Source organism: Pelodiscus sinensis, chromosome 5, assembly GCF_049634645.1.
Source record: "Pelodiscus sinensis isolate JC-2024 chromosome 5, ASM4963464v1, whole genome shotgun sequence".
Classification (NCBI taxonomy): domain Eukaryota; kingdom Metazoa; phylum Chordata; order Testudines; family Trionychidae; genus Pelodiscus; species Pelodiscus sinensis.
Genome location: NC_134715.1, coordinates 78,306,836 through 78,334,811, shown reverse-complemented (window position 1 = coordinate 78,334,811; position 27,976 = coordinate 78,306,836). Strand labels below are relative to the sequence as shown.

The 27,976-nt window shown below is 41.4% G+C and overlaps 1 protein-coding gene across 5 annotated transcripts in view; it reads left to right on the top strand.

The window, feature by feature from the left end:
• Positions 1-27,976, top strand: part of FAT1 (FAT atypical cadherin 1) — a 164,082-nt gene that overhangs the window by 68,751 nt on the left and 67,355 nt on the right. For all 5 annotated transcript variants that reach the window (XM_006128452.4, XM_006128448.2, XM_075930342.1 and 2 more), the window contains exons 4-6: positions 12,860-12,921; positions 22,005-22,334; positions 22,842-23,052. In XM_006128452.4, the coding sequence (XP_006128514.2) occupies positions 12,860-12,921; positions 22,005-22,334; positions 22,842-23,052 (603 nt within the window). The remainder of the gene's footprint in view (positions 1-12,859; positions 12,922-22,004; positions 22,335-22,841; positions 23,053-27,976) is intronic.

The following is a 27,976-nucleotide window of genomic DNA, read 5'->3' as shown; positions in this document are numbered from 1 at the left end:
GCTGAGAACATAAACTTTTGAGGATCAAATTCTTCTCTTTTGCACCACTATGTAGGAGAATTTAGCCTTATCTATGTGTGTGTCAGAATTAAATGAGAGAGTTCTCGTACTACTTTTGTAGCTAGCAAAAGATTTTTTTTCACATAGTAATAAATTTTCTACTTGTGTTCCATGATGCACTTTGATGTCTGTAGAAATGTCATGCACCCAAAAAGAGTTCCAGCAGGTGAGAATTTTATTTTCCCAGTTCTCAATAATGTTGCCATTTTTCTTGTGCTTGAATTGAAAATAACGCACAAGTAAACATAGTGGGACTATTCTGCCTGGCTAGTTGAAAACAATTTAATTGTGTTAAATGAGTTTTTTGACAATTATAACAGCTTGGACAAAACTGCTCACTGTGTTTTAAAATGGGATGCTTCTCTCTGAAACTAGACATTGCTAATTACCAAATAATGCTAAATGGCGGGAGGTTAAAGTTCATAAATTGTTTGCACAGCAGGGCAAAGTCACCATAAATACTGAGTTTATATTTATGGTGGTTGAAACCTTGCTCCACTGTTTAAAAAAAAAATGTATAGAGTTGAATGGATATCTTTAATGAATACAAGGAAAAAAGTGGAATATTCATGTTTGTTTAGGTACAGTAATAAATGTCAGATCCAGTAGCCACCAAGAAAAGGTTTACAATGAGCAGAAAAGCCCAAAGAGTTATGTATGGTATCTTTTTTCTATGCCGAGGAATTAATCACAAGCTTCTGCAATCCATACTTATGGTGCAGACATTTTATGGCAGATTAATCATGAAGTATAAAAACATTCGGAACAGATGAAGTGAACCCTAAAACTAACCTTAATCCTTTAATCATTACTCTTTTATGTTTCTGCTTTCAGCCGATCATGACTTTATTACACATTAACAGCTAAAATATTGGCCTCGCTGAGATATTGCTCTTTGACTAGAGTAGTATATATTTGCATTAGTAGAAATAAACCTTAAGGATTTTATAGAGGAGATCATTTTAGTAGCTGTTTAAACAATATAATTATGACATCTTGAAACTGTCTTCCAAGGTGTCATGAGACTTGGCAAATAGCTGTGAGCTTACTATTAAAGATCATGTGACTCAAGAAGAAGAAAAATTAGAGAACAATGAAAAGGAAGTATCTTTGCACAGCGATTTCTGAATAGACTTGGACTGTGGTATTTTGAGAGACTTAATAGGAGTTCAATACTACTTGCTACTCTGTGGTTATAAAACCAAGATTTGTTACAGTAAATGTAAGGTTCGTTTCACAGTGAGTTGTATATTGTTAGCAAACTAGCAACACTAACAGGAGTACTTAAAGAACCTGACTATGCACAAGTGCATATAGTAAGCAAACTGAAAAAAAGACAGTTGTTTGGTTGGATTACAATGATACTACTTTCTAGTGAAGACGAGGCCTTTGTGGTTACTTTTAATAATAATAGTTTAAATCCAGAGAAGGAAGTTGAGGTAGAATCATTGACATGTAGGGCAGGAAGAGACTTGAAGAGATCATCTAGTCCTGTGGTCACCAACCTGTCGATTGTGATCAACTGGTCGATTGCAAGGGCTTGACCAGTAGATCACAAGGCGTTCAGGCCCCCCCTATTTCCTCCCACCCCCAAGAAATCCCACTACCTACCTCCAACAACAGTGGAGGTAGTGCCAGCTTCCTGCGGGGTGGACGGAAGTCCTGCAGCTGTGCGCCACTTCCGGGGGTTCTGGAAGTGTGCTGGCTGCTGCCCTCCCCCAGGTCTGTGGCGTGCTGGGAACTTGGGGAGGGGGAAGGAAGAGTCCCCTGAGGAGGCATGTGCCAGGGCTTCCCTCCTCTGTGGGGGGAAGGAGTCCCAGGAGGAGGCAGGTGCGGGGGACTCCCTCGCCCCAGCAACACCCTGTCCACTAACCCTGCCCCCCGGCACCTTGCCCCCTCTCCCCTGTCCCCCATTGGCACCCTGCCCCCACTGGCAACCTGCCCCTATCCCAGCACCCTGTCTCCACTGGCACCCTGTCTATTACCCTAGCACCCACTAGCACCCTTCCCCAGTACCATGTCCTCTGCTCCCACCAGCACGGTTGGGGCCACATTAGTGAGTCTTGGGGGGGAGGGGTTTGGAGGAGGGTTTTTTTTTACTTTTCTGTGGGTCAGTGACCTCTGACTCAAAACAGTTTCCCTGCCCCCTCTCATAAATAAAGACAATGAAACCTTTTGTGTTTGACATAATATTTTATTTAAAAATGAAGCCTGGCCAACAAGCCCCCAGTTGGGGCCAAGCCCTCCTCTGGCCACAGCATCATAACACTCCTGCAACCCCACCTTCCCTCAGGCCCTAGATCTGAGCCTATCATACACTGGACCCCCCTGCCCTGAGCCCTTCACATACCCCAACCCAAATTCCTGCACCCTCACATCCACAAGCCTGTGGCTTGCTTAGTACCCCAACACTCCCCAGTCTGGAGCCCCATCCCTGAGCCAACATCCCCTTCTCCACCTCCTCCTGCATCCAGATTTCCTCCCAGAGCTTGCACCTCTCACCCCTTCCCACCCCCAAATCCCTCATTCCCACCCCAGAGCGCATACATTCTGTCTCAACCCAGTGAGGGTACGGATAGACTGCAGGAGATTTTCTGGGATTCCAGAGATATCCCGGAAAAACTCTTCTGCATCCAGGGACGTGTTTGTTCTTCCACTAAAAAAAGCGGAAGAGCAAACATGCTCTTTTGGTAACCCCTGTATTCCTTGTTCTACGAGGAATAAGAGGGCTTCCAAAAGAAGGGTTTTTTCTGACATTTGGTCCAGTCTAGACAGGCCAAATGTTGGAAAAACCTCTTCCTATAGAAGAATCGGGGGAAAAAAAGCAACAGTGTAGAGTGTATAAGGGCCTGGGATAGCAAGTGATGGAGAGGAGGAGAATAGAGAGGGCGAGGTTTCAAGGAATGGGTGGGGTTTTGGGGGAAGGATGGGGTGGTAGATCTTGGCTTGTTCTGACATTTAAAAAGTGATCTTGGTTGTAAAAAGGTTGGAGACCACTGATCTAGTCCATGCTTGTGCAGTGGCACCAGTTGTATCTGTATCCCTGACAGGTGTTTATCAACCTGTTTTTAAAAACCTCTAGTCATGGGGATTTCAAAACATGCTGTTGAATCTTATTCCAGTGCTTAACTATTCTTATGATGAGAGAGTTTTTCCTAATATCTAACTTGTATCTCACTTGCAAATGAAGCTGATTATTTCTTGTTATATCCTCGGTAAATGCTGAACAATTGATCACTGTCCTCTTTAAATTAACTTTCCTTAACATTTCTTATAATCACTTGTACTCCCATTTTTTTAATGCAGGGCAATCTAAGTGTTTTTTGCAGAAATGTACGTTGTACCCCCTTACTCAGATGTGTTGTACTCTTGCCTTTTGTGGGTGGGTTTGTGAACCAGTGCAAGAAATTAAGACAACTGAACAACAACATAAAATTTTCAGAAATATCTAAATTCCAATGAAAATTGATGGGGATTGGACATTTTTGAAAATTTTACTCTCCATCAAGTGATTGGGGATGTGAAAGGTTAAGTGGTTAACCAATAATCATCACCCTACATGGGGAATGTTTACTGGTTCTAGTTAACTAGTGGGGGTTGGAGCAGCTCCCTGACTGTTATGGGCAGGGGGCTGCTTCAGCCCCTTAGGCAGCCCATTGCAGAAAGGGGCTTCTCTTGTCTGGAGCAGCCCATTTCTGCAGTCAGGAGCTGCTCCAGCTCCCCGTGTGTACTGGCTCCTGTCTGTCCCAGCCCCTTCCTCTTCACCCTCCGCTGCTTCCTCTGTGAGAGGCAGTGGGTGGCAAGGGAGAGAGGCAGCTCTGTGGGAGCCAGCACACATTGAGAAAGGGCTTTGGGGAGGGCTGCTCATCAGTTAACCATGTACCCGGGTGTGCACATTCACATCCCTACTCTGCAGTTTAAAATTTAAACAGGCCACTAACTATTTCCATGAATAGGACTTAGGCTCAGTGTTTCAACACTTGCAGTCCCCATCCTTGAATTAGGTATCCAGGCTCCTTATATAGTGCATGGGGAAGAACCTGTGAAATGAGTCTGCAACAGCCAGTACATCGAGTAGGGAGCTGCCTCAAGAAGCAATAGGAAATGCTGAAGAGAGGAGTGGTCATAGGGAGTAGGTTCCATCTTCTGAATGGCATTTGCAGCCATGAACCCTCTCTCTCACCTAAGTGCTTTTTGTGGGACTAAGGGTAGAGGAAGTCTTTTATCCCCACCAGGCAACAGAGATAGTTGTCTCTTTCTCCTTGTGAGTGAGTGCTATGACCATTATGTAAAGTATTATAAGGAGCAGTGTTTATTTCAGAATTGTATTTTGTGGGATCTGATCCAGTTGGTGACTTCTGAGCATGCATGCTGGGTTTGGGAACATAGGCAAAATAGATGGGAGAACACAGTTTGCAGATCCTGGTGAGACTTAGGCATGAGAGAGGTGCCCAGACATCTAGACTAAGACATGCATTTGCTCACCAACAAACTTTTTTAGGTGTATAGGGGAATTTACTCATGAAATTTAGGTGCCCAGAGAATACTAAGTTTTGAGGACTTGAATTTTGGATTCAGTTGCAATTAAACATCTTAAATCCTTTTGTAGCTTGAGCCCTAAAATTCTCTAGTGTGAAAAGTTTTTTGTTTTGTTTTTTTGTTTTGTTTTTTTTTTAAGTCTAGATAATACTTTCTCAAGGAGTTATGCCTTCATAAAGGGGATCTGTACAACCTGAAAATAGCTGTGCTGAAATTGGTACGGTTACTCTTTGATGATGCATCAGAGCAATTTACCGTAATATAGCCACTAAACTAGTTTTCAGTCTTCTTGAAGAAAAAATTAGATTCAAAATGTTTATTCGCTTGACTTTCAGATGTTTATGAATGCTGTTTCTCCCCCCTCTCCCCCCGCCCCCCGTAGCCTGTGTATTATTAATCTTTGGGAGACTGCAGGTCCTGTCTGTACTCTCTGCATGAAATGACTAAAATGATTAATGCCTTCTATGATCAGCAAATTCCAAATCTTTGTTGCTGACAACTGTTGAAATAGTTTAGGGAGGGTAGGTCTGACTGGGAGAGACTTGTGGAGTTATGTACTAGACTGAGTAAAGTTCTTTGGCTACTGATAACGTGAGTGACTTTATGAAATATCAGATCTGGGACAAAGTAATGCCCTTTTGAGCCAATAGATAGTCCTGCAGTCTGTCATGGCAACACACTCAACACACATAAATATTGGCATAATTGTACTTTATTGAATTTCCTACTTCATGACACAAGCTCATTAGTAAGGGCCAGGCTTCTACCTTTTTACCGTCATTAGGTAAAATCCTGTCACTTGAAGTTAATGATGAACTCTCATTCATTTCAATAGGACCAGGATTTTACTTATTTTTACCTTATTTGTTGCATGGTTGTATAAGACTGTTCAGAATAAGGGCCTGGTTGAGTGAATAAAGAAGAATTTCATCCTGCATGTTAGAGCCATAAAAAGTAAATGTACTTAAGTACAGTAGAACCTAAGTATTATGAAAACCAGAGTTACAAACTGCAGAAGTAAGCAATCAGGCAGCAGGAGAGGTCAAGATAAAATAAAAATAAAGGCAAACACAGCACATTATTGTTTTAAACGTAAGATATAAAAAAAGAAAAGTTTACATTTTTAGAGGAGGCAAGGAAACTGTTTCTGTGCTTGTTTAATTACGATAGTTTAAAACAGCATTTTTTTCAGTTTAGGAACGTTTCAAAGCTGTAAACTTTTGAAAGAACAACCATATTGTTTTGTTTGGAGTTACAAGCATTTCCGAGTTAGAAACAACCTCCATTCCTGAGGGATTAATAACTCAGAAATTTTACTGTATTTCAGTCCCACTTAAATCAATGGAACTACAGGCCATCCTTGCTAATAGGCCAAGATACATTGCAAAAACCTTGGATTTATAGCAAAACAACTTAAAGCGGGGAATTTTCTTCCCGCGACTGACTTCCATTTGCGCAAATTTTTGGGAGGAATTTTTGTGTGCGACTTAAGAGCGGAGAATGGGAGGATTTATAACACATCAGTACCTACAAGTGTCAATGATTTTAGTGTGGAACGGATGTATACCGGGCCGACTTATAGCAGGAACACTCTGTACTCATGCTTGAAGTGTATGGAATCACAGAAGTGTAGGACTGGAAGGAATCTCGATAGATCTTCCATTCTGGTTCCCTTCGCTGAGCCAAGACCAAGTACAGGTTAAACCTCATTAGTCCAGTACTCTCTGGTCCGACAACATCTGTAATCCGGCATGATTTTAGTTAGCAAATGTTTATCAGATAGTCAACAAGCTTGTCGACTAGTTCCCCTCCCCCCCCTTTGCTGTCTCTATCAGAAAGAGGCAGCGGGGGGGGGGGGGGAGAGATAGGAAGTGCTTCAAAGCGGTAGCGCCACGTGGAGCCCGGGGCCAGACCTTGGGTTCCACACAGCGCTGCCACTTTGAAAGACCGTGTGCAGTCCAGCCTGCTGCCCTGGGCTGCACGTAGCATTTGCTTATCGGCTCCCCTGCCCAGGTCAGCGCACGGAGCCAGGAGCATGGAGCCATTTTGGAGGGCGCGGGGGTGGCTTACGAGATGCACCCTGGGGGTAGAAGTGCCACATGCGGCTCGCAAGCCTCGCGTTGGCCATGGCTGGCATAGGGGGTGTGTGTGTGTGTGTGTGTGTGTGTGTGTGTATATATTTATATTTAGACACAAGGGGTAAAACTAGGGATAGCGTAGAAGACTTTTCTCTGAATTAGAGGGGTAGTCGTGTTAGTTTGTATCCACAAAAACAATGAGAAGTCCTGTGGCACTTTAAAGACTAACACAGGGGTTGGGAACCTTTTTTGGGTCGGGCCCGCTGACCCACAAAAAATCAGTTGGGAGCCACACAGAAGTTAGAAGGAAAAAAACCAACCACCACAAAAAAAAAAAAAAAAAAAAAACCAGCAAAAAGCCCCCAATTGAGAAGGAGAAAGTCCCCACATTCCACTTGCACACCAGAGCCTAGGGGGTCCCAGGCTAATAAATATGGTGTGCTCCAGCCTGGGGGGCAGCAAGAGGACTGGAGTGCAGTGCAGACTCCCCAATGCTGGGGGGGAGCCCTGAGCCTTGGGGGCTGGATCCAGGCAAGCCGGGGCCACATCCAGCCCCCAGGCATGAGGTTTCCTACCCTTGGACTAACAGATTTATTTGTACATAAGCTTCTGTGGGCAAAATCCACTTCCTCAGATGCAAAATGCCACAGGATTCTTTCTTTCTTCCTTTCTTTCTTTAATAAATGAAAATGTGTGTATCTATGGTATTGGTATTAAACAGACTTTTTTTTTTGTTTCCCATAGTTTGCGTTTTTCTCTTAAGGAAATAAATGTTACATTTACATGTCTGTCAGTTTTGTCACTTTTCCTAGTTAATGATCTTTTTAAAGACAAACTTTCCCTTCCCTTTCTGCATTGATCAAATGGGTGGTAAATTATTTACTTTGTATTTATGAAAAGTATTTTCATGAAAGCTTGCATGGTTCTAGGACTAGCATTTGATTAGTGCACCCTTTACGCAGTGTATTGCTGTTTACATTTCAGCAAAGCAAAACAAGAAGTGGTATGACATAATACAGCAACGTTGGTTGCTTAGCTTTTGAATTTCAAATAAACAAAATAAGCCAACATACAAAAAGGATGTTCCCTGTCCTATGAAAATCCTTGTAAAGTGTGGTTTTAGTCAAACAAGTAACCATAGGACCTCACTGATTCAGAGTTTCCCTCCCAGTGTATCTGCTGACATTAGTGACCAAAATGTTTTCACTGCTTTTTACTTCTTTTAAGCCTGCAGAGCCAATCATTAACTTGTTCTTGTGCATTTGTCATAGAAGGAATTATTCATTATGTTTCAGACTGTAAAATCACACCAGTTTTCTAGAAATATCATGTTTTATCATTAGTTCAGTAATGTTTTTTAATAAGGTTGTGTTTTCTCAAGGATGACTGACCTAACTAACCCACTGTATACATTGTGTACATATTGATTCACATGAAGAATCATGAACTAATCTATTTGAGTAATTCCTTTATTGCAATTTATTGGAATAATTTAATTTATTGAAATGTATTTCTGTGTGTTTTTCACTCAACAAGAGCAGATAGAATAAAAAATAGGAAAATTGATTGTAAAATGACACTGTCCTTTTCTGACAAAAAATTGACAGTTTTGTCACAGCTCAATACTCATTTCCCTTATTCAGAAGATGGGCACAGCATGACTTTTGCTGATTATGTGTGTTGTGGTGTTTTTAAATAAAGTTACTTTCCGTACTCATGATTCAAAGAGACAATGAATTGTGATTCATAGTTCAAATCCATGGTTATTTTATACCGAGTGGAATAGCTTCAATAGGAGAGGTTGAGATGGACTCATCAGTGTATCTCATAGAACAGGGCTACTCAATACGTGATGCATGGGCTGCATGTGGCCCACGGCCCATTTGTTTGTGGCCCGCAGAGTGGTTTGAGTTTACACGGGGCTCAACATGAAGCCTGGTTTCCATTGGACACATGCTTCACAATGGCGAGGCGTCTCCCCAGTGAGGTGAGCACTGAAAGACGCAAGCAGACCAGTCAGCTGGAACAGACGGGTACAGGGAGTCGGCGTTTCTAGTCGCCAAGGAGGAGATGCCAGGAGCGCCGGGGCATTGTGGGAAGTACTGGCTGCTTAGCTTTGTGGGCAGAGCCTGAGAGAGGTGCTGACTGGCTCTCACTGGCCATGTTTGGGTCCAGTGCCGCAGCTTAAGGCTTAATCTTTGTATTTATGCCCATCAGCATGAAAGAAGCTATTTACATATATATTTGTATGTACATGCGACCATGTACACATAAGTTGAGGCCTTCTGCATGTGCTGAGAGTATCATTGTGGTCCCCGTGAATTCCAAAGTTGAGTAGCCCTGTTGTAGCCCAATGTCTAGGGTACTGACCTGTAATGTGGGAGAGCCACCTTCTCTGCAGCTAGCAGAGGGAGGAATGGAATCGAGGTGTTCTACATCCCAGGTAAGCACCCTAATCAGTGTTGACAGTTACAAGTGAAACTGCTGCTTTCTCCTCTACTTAAAATATATTTTCAGTTGATATGTTTGACCCTAAACAGGCCTGCCAACAGAGGGGAGTGGGACAAAGGGGGCAACGATGGTCCAGCGATTCCCAGGGGCCTAGGGCTCATGACCATTGTTGCTCTCCCAGGACCTTTAAATTGCAGCAGAGCTGAGGGGTAGGAGAGCAGGAGTGGGCTGCAGTCTGGGCAGTGCTCAGGGCTAGCTCTTCTGCCTGAGGCCCAGCCCCTTCTGGGAACGCAGTCTCCCCTCCCCCTTTGCCTAGTGGCCTAACATGGCTGTCGGCTCCTTTGGCCCTAAATGATGTTTTTCAGTTTGCTGATTTTTTTTTTCAATGTTTATTTTCAGTTTGATCTGAATTGATTTTTTTCTTCCATTTTTTGGAATTGCCAGGGAATTGAAATATCAGTTCTCTACTCATCTCCATTCAAGACAGTACTTAACAATCAAAGCAGTCAGAATCTTGCTGTGTTTGTAATAGTGTATAAAGGGTTTGATTTAAGTTGCAGTACAGCAACTCTCGTAGTCAGTTTAAGTTCAACTTATTTTTTTAGAAAAATGGCTAACTGTGAAGAGTTAAATGCAAAGAATGCAGTATGTGTGTGTGATTCTAAATGCAGAGGTGTTGTATTTCCTTCATTGGCACTTAGTTTCTGCTGAATTTATGGAATGTATATGGTGAAGACTAAGCCTTCTGTTAAATGTGGAATGTTTTAATAGAACTATGTGGCATGCAGCATCATAAAATTCAGTCAAAATATTATTCGAAAATGGTTATTAATGTATCAAAGCATATTCATTTTAAGTACATTGCTTACCTATCTGTTTCTAAAATGTATCAATCAACTTGAGTTACAGAAAAGTCTAAGCTGATTAATTCATTTCACAAACGGTAATGTGAAGATTGTTTCGCTATAAGAAGTTGTTTTGCTGTAAGAACTAGGTTATACCTTGAACTCCTAGTTTGGGGCATTTATATGCAGTAAAGATGGAGTATGTTAGTGTATATTTGCATTATGATGTAAGCTTTTCCAGGAGTACTTGGCATTTTCACTAGTGCTGCTCCAAAGGGTCTACCCTCCCTTTCCGTAAGTAAACAGCATTAAGAATCCTACCGAAGGTTTGCCTTATGGAGTTAGGTCTGCAGGCTACTGTGGAAAGGGAGGGGTCCCCAGCCTTGTACAGTAGGTGGAGTCTGAGAATCTTAAAGGAGCCACAGGGCATTCCAAAGTATAAATACATGGATCTCCTAGATTGACTTTACATCCATTGTACTCTCTGAGGGGCTCCTTTCTGTACCATTCCCCAACCCTAAATAGCAAGACACTTGAGCAGCTGAGCTGGCACTCTCTATTCTGCGCTACCTTCTTCTGTGGGGATGGCTGGAACTACAGAAAGGAGATTAGAGATTTAATCCCATTTTAGATTGTCAGTAATCTGCTGGGTTTAAAGTCCCCCAAGCTCCACAGAGCAGTTACTTCCCCCCTGCATATGTAGAGCATCCTCAGAAGCACTTTATGGGCTTCCAGAACAGGACATACAGCAGAACTGCTGCTTCCCAAAGTCCTATGTACATATTTTGCCTACATAAGGGGAGGTGAGCATCTGGGATCCCATTTGCTCATTTAGAGTTAACAGTTAACAGTTAACAGTTCCAGGCTGCTCCCCCATGTGCAGGTGACAAGGAAAGGGAATGGAATGGTCAGCCTCAGCCAGGAGGATAGGTAAATGCTTTGTCCTAGAGTGTATGAAATGTTTCAAGCTTGCCAGTGTTCACAGTTCTGTACTCTTTGTGGAAAGATGTAACCTTGAGGAACTGAAAATAGAATCTCTCCATGTGATTTCTCCCTCCTCCCCCCCCCCCAAAAAAAAACCAAATGTACAGCATTTTTATACTGCTAAATAGAGAATTTTTCTTTTTTTCTTCTTACATTTAATTAATTCCCATTCTCTTTGAACTGTGTGGTGGCCACTTCATAATATTTATAAGTAAGGCTAAGATTTAATCACAGAGGTCATAGCAGTCATGGATTTCATGACATTACTGGATATTCCATGACTTCTTTGGCTTCAGCTGAAGCCAGGGCTGTAAGCCCCCACACCTGCCCTAGAGTGGGGTCTGCAGCTAGGACCATGTGGCCTTACCTGGTGGCTGCTTCTGTCTGGGGTTGCAGCCAGGGTTACAGCAGGAGCCATGTATCCTTGCCCTGTGTCTTGCAATGAGGGCTGCAGCCTGCCATGCACTCCTGCCCCCATGGCTTATATGGTTTGAGTAAAAGTTTGAGTAAAGGCATGGATAGATCAGGGTCTCTGTTAATATATATTTGCACGTGATCTGTTTTTGTCTTTTACTAGAAAAAACCTGACACAAAACCTTAGCCTTAACTGTAAGTATATACAGGGCATCCCTGCTATAAATTGCTTTGGTATACATCCATTCTGCACTAAAGCTGTCGATGCTTGTAGGATCTGATACATTATACATCCTCCCATTCCCTGCTCTTAAGTCGCGCACAAAAAAATTGCACAAATGGAAGTCCGTGGTGGGGAAAAAAATTCCTTGCTTTAAGTTGTTTCGCTTCAAATCGAAGTTTTTTGGAACATACCTTGGACTTATAGTGAGGACGGCCTGTATTACTAAAAGTTGTTATAATTATTGGAAGGAGCATACAGCAAAATAGGAATGGTCAGTAAATATTAGTTAGAAAAAGTACTAATGGAAAAACCAAATGGCTGGAAAAACTGAGGACAGTTTTTGATCATCATTGAAAGGGTTTTGATTTTTGAGTTCTATTCTTGATTCTGCCATTGATTTATTGCAAAATCTTGGGCAAGTCACTAACTTCTCCATACGTCAGTTCTGCCTCATGGATTCAGCCTAATAGTGCTTACCCATAATTGCAGCATGTTTAGCAGTGGTCCCCAACATGGCGCCCGCTGGGCCATTTATGTGCTCAAACCTGTCTTCTCAGCATTTTATACAAAACACTCATCACACTCCCTGTCACTCATTCACATAACCCGATGTTCGTCTTTGGCTCTCTAATGCATTACCAAGTCATATGCAATTCTCATTTCATCTTCCCCCATAACAGCTCTAATATCAACCATTTTCTTTTTATCCCTAGAGCTAAAAATATTTGGCTTCATGTCATCTTCTTCCTAGATTACTGTGACAGCCCTCTTTGTTCACCTCACAATATAGATTTCCCTACAGTAGGCAACTAAGCCAACTGTAGAGCTATTTTGCACTGCAGCTTTAATCTAACACAGGCGAAGATCAGTGGCTAGTCTTTGGTCCTAGATTAGCTGTATGCTTCTGATAAAATGATTGGCAGATATTAAAATTGACTTCTGCAACGAGTGGGGCCAGTTGTCATAGCTCTCTGTGTGCGAGAGTGATGTAGACATGTAATTCCCATTGTCTCAAAGGAGCTGTACAGATGTATCTGAGAACAAAATTGGATCTGCAGTCTAGATACTAAAACAGCTTATACTTTGGCTCACATTACAGAGGATATCGTCACAATTATAAAGACAATTAAAAACAATGAAAACTTAAATTCTGCATGAAGGGATGAGACCACCAAGGAAGAAGTCTATGTTAGAATGTTGCTGATCAATCTCCATCACAATTACTTGTCTGCAAGGACTGATGAATTACTCTTTTATATTTACAGGGCTAATTACAACCACAACAAGAAAACTAGACCGAGAACAGCAATGTGAACACATACTGGAGGTAAATGATTCTTTTAGATCTCTGAAATACAATAACTGCATAGAACTCATTAATTTACAAGCAATAATGTTTACCATATGAGAGACTCTACATAATGAGTCCAGGAAACAGAAGTAGAGAAAGAAAGAAAAAGAAAGAAAGACTTATTTTTAATGGATAACAACTCTCAGAACTAATCACCTAATAACATAGTGTGTCGGTATTGTTATCATTTTTAGAACAGATGTAAAGACAGAATTAACATACAGGCTGATTTTTTTTTTTTCAACAAGCTAACTTTTTTCAACTCTAATCTGAGATGGTGTGTTTCTTCGAAATCTGACTTGAGATCAGAGCCATTACTTTAGGCAAATTGCGTAGCTTATTTCGAGTCAATTTCAAACGTTTATTTCAAAATTTGCCGCTGTCTACACAGCACTTATTTCAAAATAAATCGCTATTCCAAAACATCCCTTACTCCTCATGGAATGAGCTTTACAGGGATGTCAGAATAGCAAACCCCTTATATTTTGAAATAATGGACGCATTCAAATGACACAGAGTAGTGCTGCAGTGTAGATGTAGCCTTTGAGAATAGCTGTCATAGCTGTCTTTGCTGAATGTGACTGTGTATCACCAAAAGATGGATGCAGACTTTTTATATGGATGGCATGTTAGGAGTCTTCATTTTTCCTCCTATTGCAATGCAATTATCTGTTGCATTCAAAACCTAAGGATAATTCTCTTGGGAACCTACATTTTAACTTGAACATATGTCTGGTAAGTTAATAGGTAAAATATTAAGCACATGTTTGTGGAATAGGAGTCTAATAAGCGAGGTATGAAACTCTTGTCGCTTTCCTTTACTTATATGTGCTTTTAATGCAGGAGTGGGAACCTCAGGCCTGGGGGCCCCCAGCTTGTCTGGATCAGGCCTCTGAGGCTCAGGACCTCTCTCTACTCCCAAGGCTGGAGCGCACAAAATCTACTAGCCTGGGCCCCCCAGGCTCTTGTGTATGAGGGGAATGGGAGGAGTGTCTTTCTCCTACTCAGTCAGGGGCCACGTCAGTGATGGGGGAGAGGGTTGTTTTTGGAGGGGTTTTTTTTGCTTCTCGCTTGTGTATGGCCACCGACTGATTTTTCTATGGGTCAGTGTGCCCCAACCCTAAAAAAAGATTCCCCGTCCCTGTTTTAATGGATGAACTGAAGTTTAGTGCTCAGATATTTGTTCTAGAATACATTAAAAAAAGCCTCTCAAATAACTGCTATATGTAGCTTAAATATGATATGTTGTACTGTTACAATATGTGTTACTGTTTCTCTGACCTGAAACTGGCAAATTTACGTTAGTATACAAACCTGTAAAAGTATAGATCTTTGTCCTTTATTCAACTTAGTTAAATGCAATTTTCCAAGTAGCAGATCTGTTGACACTTCAAGAGTTAAGATACCTTATCTTGGCCGATGTAGTATTTTTTATTAAAAAATAATAATAATAATAATTGTGCTGCACACTTATCCTGCTGCCATTACTTGAATTTCTGAACACAGTTTATAAACATGAATTAGCCCTCATGAAGTCCCTTTGGTAAGAATTACTGTACCACTGAAGCAGAGGATGGCTTTTTATTTTAATTACTGGGATGGTGTAATTAGCATTAGGTAGAAGTATAGAGCTGCTTGACCCTTTGTTTAAAAAATAAAAAATTTGGCTATGGTCACCAGTGTGTCTGCATGAATTGAGTCAAAGCTCCAGTTACCTGATCCGGAGGAGGAATTTGATCTCTGCTTCTTCCACACTGTATCCCCTAATATAAGTAGCCTCTGCGGGGAAGTAAGAAGGCACCTCTGCATAAGCACATATATTGACCCATAATCTTGTTCAAACTAGGTTTGAGAGACTTTATCTGAAAAAGCGTACTGTACCCATGAAAGCTCATGATACCATCTACATGTTTTGTTAGTCTTTAAGGTGCTGCTAGACTGTTAGCCTGTAACTGGAAAAACTAAAAAAACAACGAATTTGGCTACCTCTCTGCAGGTTTGAGAGCTCATTCACCTAAAAACATCATAGTATCTGTTTCATTTTTCTTCATGTTATAGGTCATAGTTTTCTTCATCTGCCCAATAAGCAGGGCTGGCCTTACCATGAGGTGAACTGAGGCGGCCGCCTCAGGTGCCAGACTGCGGGGGAGGGTGCCACTAGGACCTAGAGTGTAGAAGATTGTGTCTGCTGCTGGTGCATATGTATTCTCTCTGCAGTACCATGAGAGGAGTAGAACAGGAAGAAGGCAGAATTGAGACTTTTCAAAGTTTTGGCCCAAGCAAGAGGGTGTGGGGGTGTCATTTGAGCTCCCCACCTCGGGTGCCAAAATGTAGTGGGCTAGCACTGAATCTGCCAATAAGATTCTTGGTTCTGTTAAGAGAAACATCCTTGTGAGATAATCCTGTGTGATATGTTAGATGAGTCATACTGACTATGTTAGTACCTTTGTTGATATCCCAGAGTTTCATCAGCTTGGATATTATGTTTCTTACTTGTCCCCAAACTTGGTCTTCACCAAGTTTTTTTTTTTAATTTCTTTTGAGTCTCTTGTAAATGGAAAAGGTGTCTGAAACTTTATCTTATTGATTAAATTCTTGGATTATCTAGTGCTCCCACACCAGTCTTGTATTCACAGTGCTATAGTGAAGGCACTGATATTCACACTGAAATTTACAGTATATCTAATACTTCACTGGACATCTACTTGTTCCTGAGCTTTCAGGAACTCAAAAGGGATTGTAGGAAAATTACGATGGTGGTGTATCTAGGAATATAAAGGGTTAAACGGTTACCTAGAAAGCATTACTTTACGGAGGTAACCAGTTAGCCAGCTCCCAGCCAAAGCAACTCCCCAGCCGCGGTTAACATTTTTAAATAGGATTTTACATCCCTAGTTGCATCACCTACCTTGGGTTTAATCAAACATTAGATGGACACTAAGGGTACGTCTACACTGCAATGCTATTTTAGGATACCAGAGATATCCCAAAATATCTCATGTCTTTTGAACGCTGTGTAGCGAGCACCAAATTACAATATAGACTATTTCAAAATAAACTCCAAATAAGCTATGCAATTTGTGTAGTGCAAATTGCGTATCTTATTTCGAGTTTCAGATGCTGTATAGACACATCCTAAAAGTCTGAAAGGATCCTATGAAAAAAATGTAAGAAATAAACTAAGCTGGACATACTGGTAAATGTATTCCCTGATAGCATGTGTAATCCTCTATATGCTACATTAGGGTTTTTCCAACTTTGATCGCAGCTTATAAGGGCAAGCCAGCCGGCTGCGAGATGCTTTGTTTACCTACACCTCTCAGGAATATATAGCTTCCGTTGGCTAGGAATGGCACTCTGCAACCAATGGGAGCTGCTATTGCCCATATCTGCAGATGCGCAGGTAAGCAAAGCATCTTACAGCCAGCTAATGGCTTGTCCTTACAAGCCACAACCCAGAGTTTGAAAACTCTACATAAAACACAAGAGACCTCACTGAATTGGGCTTCACAGTGTGCTGGTTGTGCACACCACCATCCATGAAGCTGAGGGTTAAATTTAGCCATTCAATTCCAAATGCTCGGCCATCAATGTAGTTTCCTTATTACCACTGGAGACAATGGGATTGCACAGCTATAACAATAGAGCAGAATTTGGGCTATAGAATCTTTTACTACAGTAGTAACAATGAACAGGAAGGTACACAGCTTGGCTTGCAGAACACAGACTGAATTTGCAAGCGTGGAGTACAGTATTGGAAAAATCATCTTTGTCCATATAAATCTGCAAAGCCCTTGCATTATCCATCTTTAAATCACTTCCTAAACCCCACTTATACTGCATTCTCTACAAAACAGTTGGAATTGGTTAGGCAGCTGTTGTTTGTTCCCACTGCTTATTACAATGACTATAATCATGTCAATGTTATTTGTTCCCTTCTTTCACCAGGATTTGTTGTATGCATCTTTTATTTCTTGTCGTATATTGCCAGTTTCAAGGCCAGAAGGGACCTCTGTAGTCGTCTTGTCTGACCACCTGTATTACACAATCCATAGAACTTCCTCTTTCTTCCATTTGTTATATATTATAATTTTAAAAAAATTCATAACTACTTTAACTTCCCTTCTAAACCAGGAGGTATTTTAACCTATTTGGCCTTCTTCCTCAGTTGTGCAGTTGTGGCTTGTTGAGCATCTGGTAATGTTTCTTTAAACAAGTCCCAGTTATCATTCACAATTTTCTGATTAAATTCTTCCTCAGCTGATTTGACTTTATAATTGTTTTCAGCTTTGTGAAATTGGAAATCATAAAGCAGCAAGCATAGCTATTACTGGTTTAGATTTTGTTTGGTTTACATATTATAACTGTGATCAAGTCATGATCATTTGTACCTGAGCTAACATTAATTTTTAGTTCTGTGATCAGTTCCTTTTTGTCAATATGAGGACTAACAGAATCCCATGTCAAATGCAACACTTTACTGAATTAGGAAACCTTCATCTATAATATTCCAAGGAATTTTTAGTATTGAGGCCTCCAGTATGTGTTACTCAAATTGAAGCTCCTCCACATGATCCCATATTTTTTTTCTCCCCTACGCATTCTAGATAGGTGTTTGAGGAGGTCATCATGTTTCCAAATGTGAAATGATATCCAGATGCAGACACCAGCTAATACTTGTGCTTTATGCTTGTGACACTGATTGATTCATGAGTGTTCAAGGTCATTCTGAGTTGCCAGTGACTTCGCCTTTTCTGACAGAGTACCACTCCCTTCCTTCTGTCTTCTGTGCTGCTTTTGCCAATCTAGTTCTTCGTAAACAGATTATAATCTTGAATTTTAACATTCCATTCGCGCAAATCATTCCACCAGATTTCAGTAATACCAACTAGATTGAAATTTATGCTAATAAATGAGCAATTTTGGTACCTTGTGTTTTATTTCATAGGCTCCTGGCATTTGTATAGAGACAGCTAAAGAATTTCTTCTCAATATCATTTGGGTTTTTTGATTAATGTTCTCAACATCTCATTTTTGTGCTGACTCCTCATAGCTCCATCTTTTCTACCTCTTGTTTTTAGTTTAAAACCTTGCTGATTACTCTAGCCAGCCTGTCCCTATGTATAATGCCCTGCCCCCCCAAAGAGGTGGAGGCCATTGCAACTGTGCAACTCCTTTTTCCACAGAAGGTCTTTCACAAAAGCCTCTAGCCCAGCGGTTTCCAACCTTTTCCAGATGGGGACCCATTTTGACAATTCAGGAAGACTTAGTGACCCAGGGCAAGTCAAAAATTGTGTGAATGGCTCCTTAAGAGACACGTGGGGAGACCTTTTTGAAATGTAATGGCGACCCATATTTGGGTCCCAATCCATAGGTTGGGAAACCCTGCTCTAACCCAAGGCACTTACCAAGTCAGAGGCTGGCTTCCAGTGTCTTCAGCTTTCTGTCTTCCTTTGCTCATAGGTCAGGAAGGATCTCTGAGAAGATTGCTTGCAGTCTTCTTTGCATGCTTCTGAGTTCCCTAAAGTCATCTATGATCTGTGATATGTCCTGCCACACAGACTGTAAGCTTTGTGTAACAAGAATCATCTTTCCGTTATCTATGTAAACAGTGTCTAGCGCAATGGGACCCTAATCCTGCTTCCTACCATAATACAAATAATAACAAATAATCTGTAAACTGAGCAAATTTGATCTGACATAATTTCAAGACAACAGGATGCTATTCTATATTTGGACTTTACCTTGCATTGTTATCAATATTACTATTATAATGTGCTCTATGCAAACAGTAATAATAAGGATTGATTCTTCTTTGGTTTTGGTTATTAGTTGTCTCCTGGTATTGATATAAATACTCCTTTAGTTCTCCTTTTCTCTTTCTAGGCCACTGTGACCTAATCAATAAAGCTTTAAATTAGAGTCTGCAAAGTAAAAAAGGGGAGATTATTAACCATTACTCTGTAATGAAAGCCAAAACATCTGAATGCATATTTGTTAATTTTATGCTGATAACTTTGAAAATAGGTTGGAAAGAAACCCAGAAATTCATAGAATAGTGGCAATATGTGCAGCTTGAGTCATGCACTATGCATCTGGCTAATTAATTGAGCATTGAAAAGATATCCAGATGGGTTGGTGGGTTTATTCTTTGCGTGCTATTAAAATTGATCCTTGATTGCACTCTTGTTTCATAGTAATAAATAATGTGCTCCATTCTGTTTGTTTCTAACATTTCCCTATTTAACAAATGAACATTAAACAGTTTTTTCTTTTAAATATAGCTAATTTAATTTGGGCTGTTTTCATGTTGCCCTTTACTATTTGATTTCTGTTTTACCTTTCTTATCAGAAAGGTGTAGTACAAAATTCTATTTAAATAATTGTTTTACTTAGTTGTAACACCTAAGAAACATACAACTGATAAGTTTTCAAATCATATTTCACTTTTTTTTTTTTTTAAACAGACCAGTTATTCTGTACAATCTGGTATTTCCTATTCTCTTGTTTCCAGTATGATTCATCATGCTTTAGGTTTACTGTAGAAGCCTGTGTAAAGTTCCCTTCATTCACCTTCAAAGTAGGAATAGTATTTAATAGTACAGGAAAGCTTCCATATATTTAGACATGAGGGTGAGTAATTGCAATTTATTTTGTCTAATGCAGGTGGATCTGGCTCATGGACGCCCTGCTGCTCCCCTGCCCCCAGGCCAATTAGGGGGCAGAGCGGAGAAGACTTTGCGTGTTCCCCCGCCCCCAAGCCTCAAATAGCCTGGGGGGGGGGGGGGAGAGAATGCGCAAAGCCTTCTCCTGCCCTGCCAGTAGCACATGGTGCTTTGAAGCACCGCGCACTGCTCGTAGGGTGAGGGGAGAGTGGAGGAGGTTTTGCCAATCAGAGCTTGGGTGCGGGGGAGCTGTGTGAAGCTTCCTTCTCTGTGCCCCGGCTCTGCGAGGAGCCCACAGAACTTCAAAGTGTCCTGTGTTCCTCTCAGGGTATGAGGAGGCTTCTCGCGCTCCCCAGGCCCTGATTGGCCTGGGAGTGGGGGAGTGTGCCAAGCTTCTTCCAGGGCATGGGTGCCTAGTGGGAAGGGTGGGCAAAGGGGCTTCCCCATCCTGAGACCAATCATGGTCTGGGGGTGGGGGAACCCCACCCCTTCCTGTTCAGGCCCCTCCTCTTCCGGGGTGGCCCGGGGCTACTTCAAAAATTTTTGAAGTGGCTCCTGGGCAAAACTTGTCTAATGTATGTATAAATGATGAAATGCTAATGTGTAACTGCTTAGATTTATTATTTATGCTACAAATCATACTTTTCCAACCCCATACTTTCCCAGAAGTCAAACAATCATTACCTCTTCATGTATAGACAAAGTGAAATCATGTCCCTGTGAAGTTAATGGCCTAGCTTTCCTTTCATACTGAGATCCCTATCTGATGTTTCCCTCTCCCATAATCCTATTTTATATTTATGATATCCTTGCCTCCTACATCACTTTCATATTCAAACTCCTATGAAAGAATCTGGAAGAAAACCCTTTATTCTCCCCTACTGAACTCCACACCAGTATTCTCCAAATGCCACATGATTGGCAGTAATCTTAACTAGAGCAATTCCTCATCCATATTGCTGAAACTCTCTACCAAAAGAAGTTTCTCTCTCAGAAATACTTGTTCTCCTCCACAGAATCCTATATAGAATTAAAGTGAAGTAGGGGACCTCCCCTCCGAACTTATTGGCAGAGACTTTGGGGTTTTGTTTGAGTTTAAAAAAATCATTATCCACTATCCATTCTGATACAGTGAGCATATTCCCTGCTATCAGTTTCCCGGGATTACATACTAGTGGCCCTTAAGCATTCCTATGTGTTTCTTTTTAAAACAAGATGATGGAGTAAAGCAAAAACATAGAACACGAAAGCAAAGAAAGAGAATCAAGAAAGGAAAAAAGGAGAGGCAAAGGAAAGAGAGGTCACAGAGGATCAGACGGAGGAAGAAATTGTTTATCTGGGTCAAATACCACTCTATTTGCACATTTTATAAGATTGTGTTAAATTTGTAATGCTCATCTTATTGTGTTAAATTCATCTATACATTTGGCTCTTTGACACTTCATAGCTATTGATTTCCTCTTTGCTTTCTAAGTAAGTTCAAACTGATATCACATTTTTGTTATTTATTTGTACTTCACTATGGTCAATAATGTCAAGTCAGCCCTGGAATTAATGTTGAGAAAGATCACTTATTTTTGTGTCCCTAACAATTGCTTAAAGTGTAAGAGTAAAGTTTCTTTTCCCATTTCCTTAAAGTTTGGAAAATGTGTTCTGTGCTTAGTATTTTTTGAAAAAATACTAAACCTTAATTCAAACTAAATAATGCTGTTTTATGTTTTAGTGTTACTGTTTTTAATGCACAATCCTGTCAAAATTTTAAAGTTACACATTTTCTTGCTCCTTATAGGTTACATCTTTTGAATAGGGAAATCAGAACAATAATTTCAAAATAAAATCTTTAAGAAAATGCTGTTACTTTAATATGTTTTTTCAAACAATGGCTTTATTAAACTTACTTGCTGTTGCTAACATTCCTTAAGTAAAATTTCAACTACAGGTTGGACCTTCCTGATCAGGAACCTTCAAGACATGACTGATCCCGAATGAGAGAATTTGCTGGACTGGGGAGGTCCCCTGCCACAAGCCCCCAAACCCTACCGGCTCACTACTGCCTCAGCCAGGCCCCTGCCTCTATCTTCCCCCACCCGAACAGCCAGCCAGCCCGGCCCAGCTGCCACTGGCCTCCCTGCTGCAAGCTCCAGCCCTGCTTGCTGTGGGTTGCTGGGACTTGTCATGGAGCCTTCTGCTAATCTGAGGAAGTGTATATCTGTGTGCATGAGTGTATTGTTAGTCTCTAAGGTGCCACAGGACTACACTTTTTTTTTTTTTAGAATTATTCTATAGTTAGAATACATATTTGAAGAGTATTGGATTAAAAATGCATTAGCACATTCTTGAAAAGGCCATGCTGAAGTTGAAGACTAACCTTATTATCTTTTCTTATAAAAATAGGTAACCATTACGGACAATGGTATTCCTGCAAAATCAACTATTACCCGGGTGGTTGTGAAAATCTTAGATGAAAATGACAATAAACCTCAGTTTTTGCAAAAGTTCTACAAAATCAGGCTTCCAGAGCGTGAAAAACCAGAACGTGAGAGAAGTACCAAGAGAGAACCTATTTATCGAGTTATAGCTGCAGATAAAGATGAAGGCCCCAATGCAGAAATATCTTATAGCATTGAAGATGGTGATGAACATGGCAAATTCTTTATTGAACCAAAAACTGGAGTGGTATCATCAAAGAAGTTTTCTGGAGCAGGAGAATATGATATTCTTACAGTGAGTCAAGCTCCCATAGGCCATTAATCTATTAAAATGCTCTTTTGTCTGTGCTTTCATCACTTGTAATTCAGGGTTTGCAATTTAACAAGTGTCAGACAATGCTTGATACTGGACCAGAAGTATTGTTTTTAAAACTCTGAATTCAACTGTGTCACTTGTATCAAGATCATGAATCCAAGAAGCCCTGTTCTTTTCAAGAGGGAGGCTCATGGTGACATATTTCAGAAATGAAAACAATAATAGTTGAACTTTCACTTTCTTCAATAAAGCTAGTGAATAAAAGTGAAAATTATGATAACCTGTGAGGAGCTGAGTGCACTCAATTCCTACCCTCTTCATGGGTTTGATGGCAAATAGCACCTTTCAGGAGGCACTCAGACTACTTCAGATCTGTTTGCTAGTGATGAGCATGTTTGGGCTTTATTGCTGTAATTGTTATAAGCATACAAATGAAAATGTATGATTGCTTTAGCACAAGAGTTGTCTTTGTTTTATATTCCATAGATAAAGGCTGTGGATAATGGTCGCCCACAAAGATCCTCAACTGCTCGGCTTCATATCGAATGGATTTCAAAACCCATGCCATCCATAGACCCCATTTCTTTTGAGGAAACGTTTTTTTCCTTTACGGTCATGGAAAGTGATCCAGTAGCTCACATGATTGGTGTCATAGCTGTTGAACCTATTGGCACACCACTCTGGTTTGACATTACTGGTAAGAAGGCCTTCAAGGTATTCATTATTAATATAGAAGAGTGAATATTGTGCTAGCTGAGATTTTTGGATTATTCCTTGCATCCTTTTTGTATTACTCTAGTTCACCGTCTTTCACGCGATTGAAATTCTCTACCTGTGAATATAAAATATAATATTGCAATGTTGTGTTATAAGAGCTTTAACAATGACTTGCAAATATTTTGTATACAAACCAAGTGGGAATGAATTACTCCTGAAGTTTTGGGAAGGAGGGAAGAATACAATTTAAAAAAATTGCTCTTCTCCATGCTAGTGAGGGTTTCTGCACCCAAGAATAAATTCTCTTGTGGGAGAGAATAGGCTGTGTTCATGTTGCTTTCTTACACCCAACCCTGTGCTCATCCAGGGGAGGAAAGTTTTAAAGTTCTTCCAACTCTTGGAGCCATGTGAATGGCTTCTAATAAGCATTTTGCACTATAGCAACTTCTGTTTGTACCTGATTTGGGTTTGAATTTCTGCCCCTGGGGGCCGACACTATGATAGTAGAGTAAATTGGGTCTATAGGTGCTGGAATTAGTGGTTTGGGGAGTATTTTGCCTCTTAAGTCTTTCAAAATCAGGGATTGCTAGAACCCGCTTCTGGAAATATTCCATGATGCACTGTTGCTGGTCATGTCACAACCTACCAGAACCCTACATATTTTTAGGACTGGGATTTTCAAAGGTATCTGCAAGGATGATGCACCAAACTTAGCATAAAGTCAATGCATGAAAATAGTCAAAGGAAGGTGTATAGAAGTTTTCTGCCTACCCACCCATGTAAGGGTGAGAGGGAGCTGTTTGCACTGCTGGTAACCACATAGCAGAGAGAAAAAGCAAGGCACTGCTGTTCCAGGCACGCATGGGTAAACAGTGGAGGGAAATAGGTAAGTGAAGAGTTGGACTGAGAGTGGGATATAAGTAGAGATATGAGGCTGATCCTCTCAATGTGCCAACAGGATCAGATGAGTTAGAGTGGATGGGAAAAGAAATCTCCTAGGGTATTCTAAACTACAGCACTAATTCGAACTAACTTAATTCAAATTAGTTTATTCGAACTAAGCTAATTCGAACTAGTGCATCTAGACCTGAAAACTAATTCGAATTAGCGTTTTGCAAGCTGGGAAGGGCTAGCCTCCCACTACTTCGAATTAAGTGGCTACACAGCCCTTAATTCGAACTAGGCATTAGTCCTTGTAGAATGAGGTTTACCTAGTTCGAATTAAGCTCTCTGCTAGTTCGAATTAAGTTCAAACTAGCGGTTTGTGGGTATGTCTACACTACAAATTTAGTTTGAAATAACTTTCATAGGCGCTACACATACAAACCTCCAACGTCCACGACCTCCGCACTAGGCATAGGAAAGTGGCCGTCTAGGGCAGGATAGCTGCCAGCCTGGCCACCAAAGGCCACATGCGTACCCAGGAGCAGATTTGCATGAAAATCAAGGTGGTCCAGTGAGACCCCCGACCCTGAGCTTAGAACATAAGAACATAAGAACGGCCATACTGGGTCAGACCAAAGGTCCATCTAGCCCAGTAGCCTGTCTGCCGACAGCGGCCAACACCAGCTACCCCGGAGGGGATGGACCAAAGAAAATGACCAAGCCATTTGTCTCGTGCCATCCATCTCCAGCCTTCCACAAACAGAGGCCAGGGACACCGTTCCTACCTCCTGGCTAATAGCACTCCATGGACCCAACCTCCATGACTTTATCTGACTTCTCTTTAAACTCTGTTACAGTTCTAGCCTTCACAGCCTCCTGTGGCAAGGAGTTCTTCCACAGGTTGACTGTTTGCTTTGTGAAGAAGAACTTTCTTTTATTAGTTTGAAGCCTGCTACCCATTCATTTCACTTGGTGTCCTCTAGTCCTTCTATTATGGGAACTAATGAAGAACTTATCTTCATGCACCCTCTCCACACCACTCATGATTTTATAGACCTCTATCATATCCCCCCTCAGTCTCCTCTTTTCTAAGCTGAAAAGTCCCAGTCTTTTTAGTCTCTCTTCATATGGGACCTGTTCCAAACCCCTAATCATTTTAGTTGCCCTTTTCTGAACCCTTTCCAAGGCCAAAATATCTCTCTTGAGGTGAGGAGACCACATCTTGTACACAGTACTGAAGATATGGCGTACCATAGTTTTATACTTCCCCTCCTCCTTTTTCCCCTGGCTTCCCCCTTCCAGTTCCCTCCTCCCAGGTTTCTCCCTCCCCTCTCCCACCTCCTTTTCCCAGTCTCCCCAGAGGTTAATCCCCCCCCCCAGTTTTGTTCAATAAAGAGAGTTTCTATTTTTGACCACACGTGTCCTTTATTTTTTACATCAGGAAGGGGGTCTAGGGAGGGGTAAGTGGAAGGAGGTGAGGGAGGAATGGGGTATGAGCCCCTGATGGGGAGGATTGGGGTGGCTCTGCGGGCTCCTCGGGGTCGAAGCGCTCTTGCAGGGTCTCCTGGATCCTGACAGCCTCCTGATTGATCCCCCTGGATGGCAGCCTGTGGCAAGTGCAGCCGGGCTGATGGCCGAGTGCTGTGATGTGCCGAGTGTGGGCACTCAGGGCACTCCAAGCCAGGACTGCTTTGCTGTCCGTCATTGAGGTAGACAAGCAAGCGGGGAATCCTGAGAACTGTCTGTCCGGGTTGGGAGTCAGGTCCCTTTAAACACAGCCCTTGGCTAGCCTGAGACAGCAGCTCTATGCTCTTAAGTCCTAAGCTGATGCCCTGCTGGCACCTTTTCTGGCCAGCCTTAACTTCAGTTCAGGGTCCACTCAATGTAGACATGCTAGTTCGAATTAGCAAAACGCTAATTCAAATTAGTTTTTAGGTCTAGATGCACTAGTTCGAATTAGCTTAGTTCGAATTAACTAATTCGAATTAAGTTAATTCGAATTAGTGCTGTAGTGTAGACATACCCCTACTGGCCACAAGTAGACAAAAAGGATCCATGAAAGGAAGGAGTCTCAGAGGATTAAGTGGGAAATGGTTTCAGGAGTGGTTAACAGAGAGCAAGAAAAATGTCTAAAGAAGGGACTGTAGACTTGGAAAGAACGCTTGTGGGTGACTTTTATAAGGCAGTGTCAGCTGAATAAAGCAATAGTGTTTGCTGGGAAGTCTCATGAAGCAGGATCTTGTGACCTCTGCTTTTGGAACATGCTATATGGTTAAAAACAGGGTTTTAAAATTTCATTGCACCGTGTCCCCTTTCTGCACAATCCCAAGATGGAAAAGTGAAGCTTGAGCTCACCCAAGCCCTGCTCTGCTGCTCTTGGTGAGGAGACCCAAGACCCATTGCCCCAGGAGGGGGTGATAGGCTAAGCCCAAGACTAAGGGCTTCAGCATCTGGGGGGGGGGGGAGGAAGGGGCGCTGGAGCCTGAGCCCCACTACCCTGAGCTGAAGTTCTTGGCCTTTGGTCCCTGGTGGTGGGCTTGGGCTTCAGCTTTGGCCCCAAGCAAAGAAGCTCAGGCTTTGGCTTCTGTTGTGGGGCCAGGCAGGTCTAATGCCAACCCTGGTGATCCCATTAAAATGGCCACGACCCACTTTGGGATCCCCAGCTATGCTTTGAGAACCTGTGTGATAGAGACACTTTTTTCATTTGATTTCCTTGTTTCAATACTATGTGCTGTGTATAGTGTGTTTACATTCTGATTTTTTAATATCTTTCTTCTAAGCATGCTGCATAGTTTAGACATTTAATGTTCATATTTATATGCTTAGCCCTTTTGTGAAGATACTGAAGACAAGTGGCCTCATCTTGCAATTGTTCCATAAGCACAACTCCTACTGGAGCTTTGTGTGTGGATTGATGGTAGATCTGGGTCCAAGGACTGTATCTTGCTACTTGTATTTGTTAATAAAAATACATTTTGGATAGTTTATTAGCTGCTGTGACTACATTGCACTATCAAATTATCAGCTGTTCTTACAAATTTTTACTGCACCTCTTTACTGTTTCAAATAGCATGAAATAATTTGATTGACAATTTTCTTTTGTGTTCTGTGCTTGCTTTCCATGCTTTCTTTCTTTTTGGCTGTGCCAGGAGAAGGGCTTGCTAGTGAAGTTTTTTACATCTTTCAGATGGCTTGTGACCTGAACTGTACAGCAGAAGGTATCTGCTGAGATCACATAATTTATTAATTGATTATGAGATCTGAAATAAAACATACAATTTTAGAATATCTTATTAACACTTCAAGAATGAAAGTTTTCTTAGATGCTTTTGTGACCATTTTTGTTGTGGTCTGGTTTGTTATTGGTAAGTACACACTGCACCAAATCACAGTTCTAGGTTTGGATTTTGGCCGCAATTGATGCTTCTGCAATTTTAAATTGCCATATGGGGAGTGATGGAGTGGGTGCTGATTCAAGAGATTGACAGATACCAGCACTGATAGAATAGTAATACTAGACAAAACATCTGTGATTTCCTAGTCTTTCCAGGTCAGAAACTAAAAGTCTGCTGCTGAGGTGGTCTTTATTTCAGAAGAAGTGCAGCTCATCCATTCACCCTACTGTTTTCCTGTATTGGTGAATGTGACTAGACTGAACCATGAAATTCTCCCTTTGTCAGCTACAAAAATTATATGGCTTGCCAGCAGTAAAAGATAATTTTATGGGCACGCTTTCTGAAGTTTGACTTCTGGCCCAAAACCAAATCAAACTTTTTACATAAAACCCTTTCAAACCAAAACGTGTAATATGAATCTCAGCAAATTTGTTCATGCCAGGGAAACTTCCTCTGGGACAGGAGCTGGGCTACCCCCAGACTCCCAAGTCACCAATACACTTATTCCGAGTTACTATCTGTCAATCAGTGAGGCAGACTCCAGACCATCTGTCCTAGTCTGATATATCTGTCTGTAAGCAGACACAGCCTCTAAAGGCAAAACATTTTCAGGAAATGGCACTG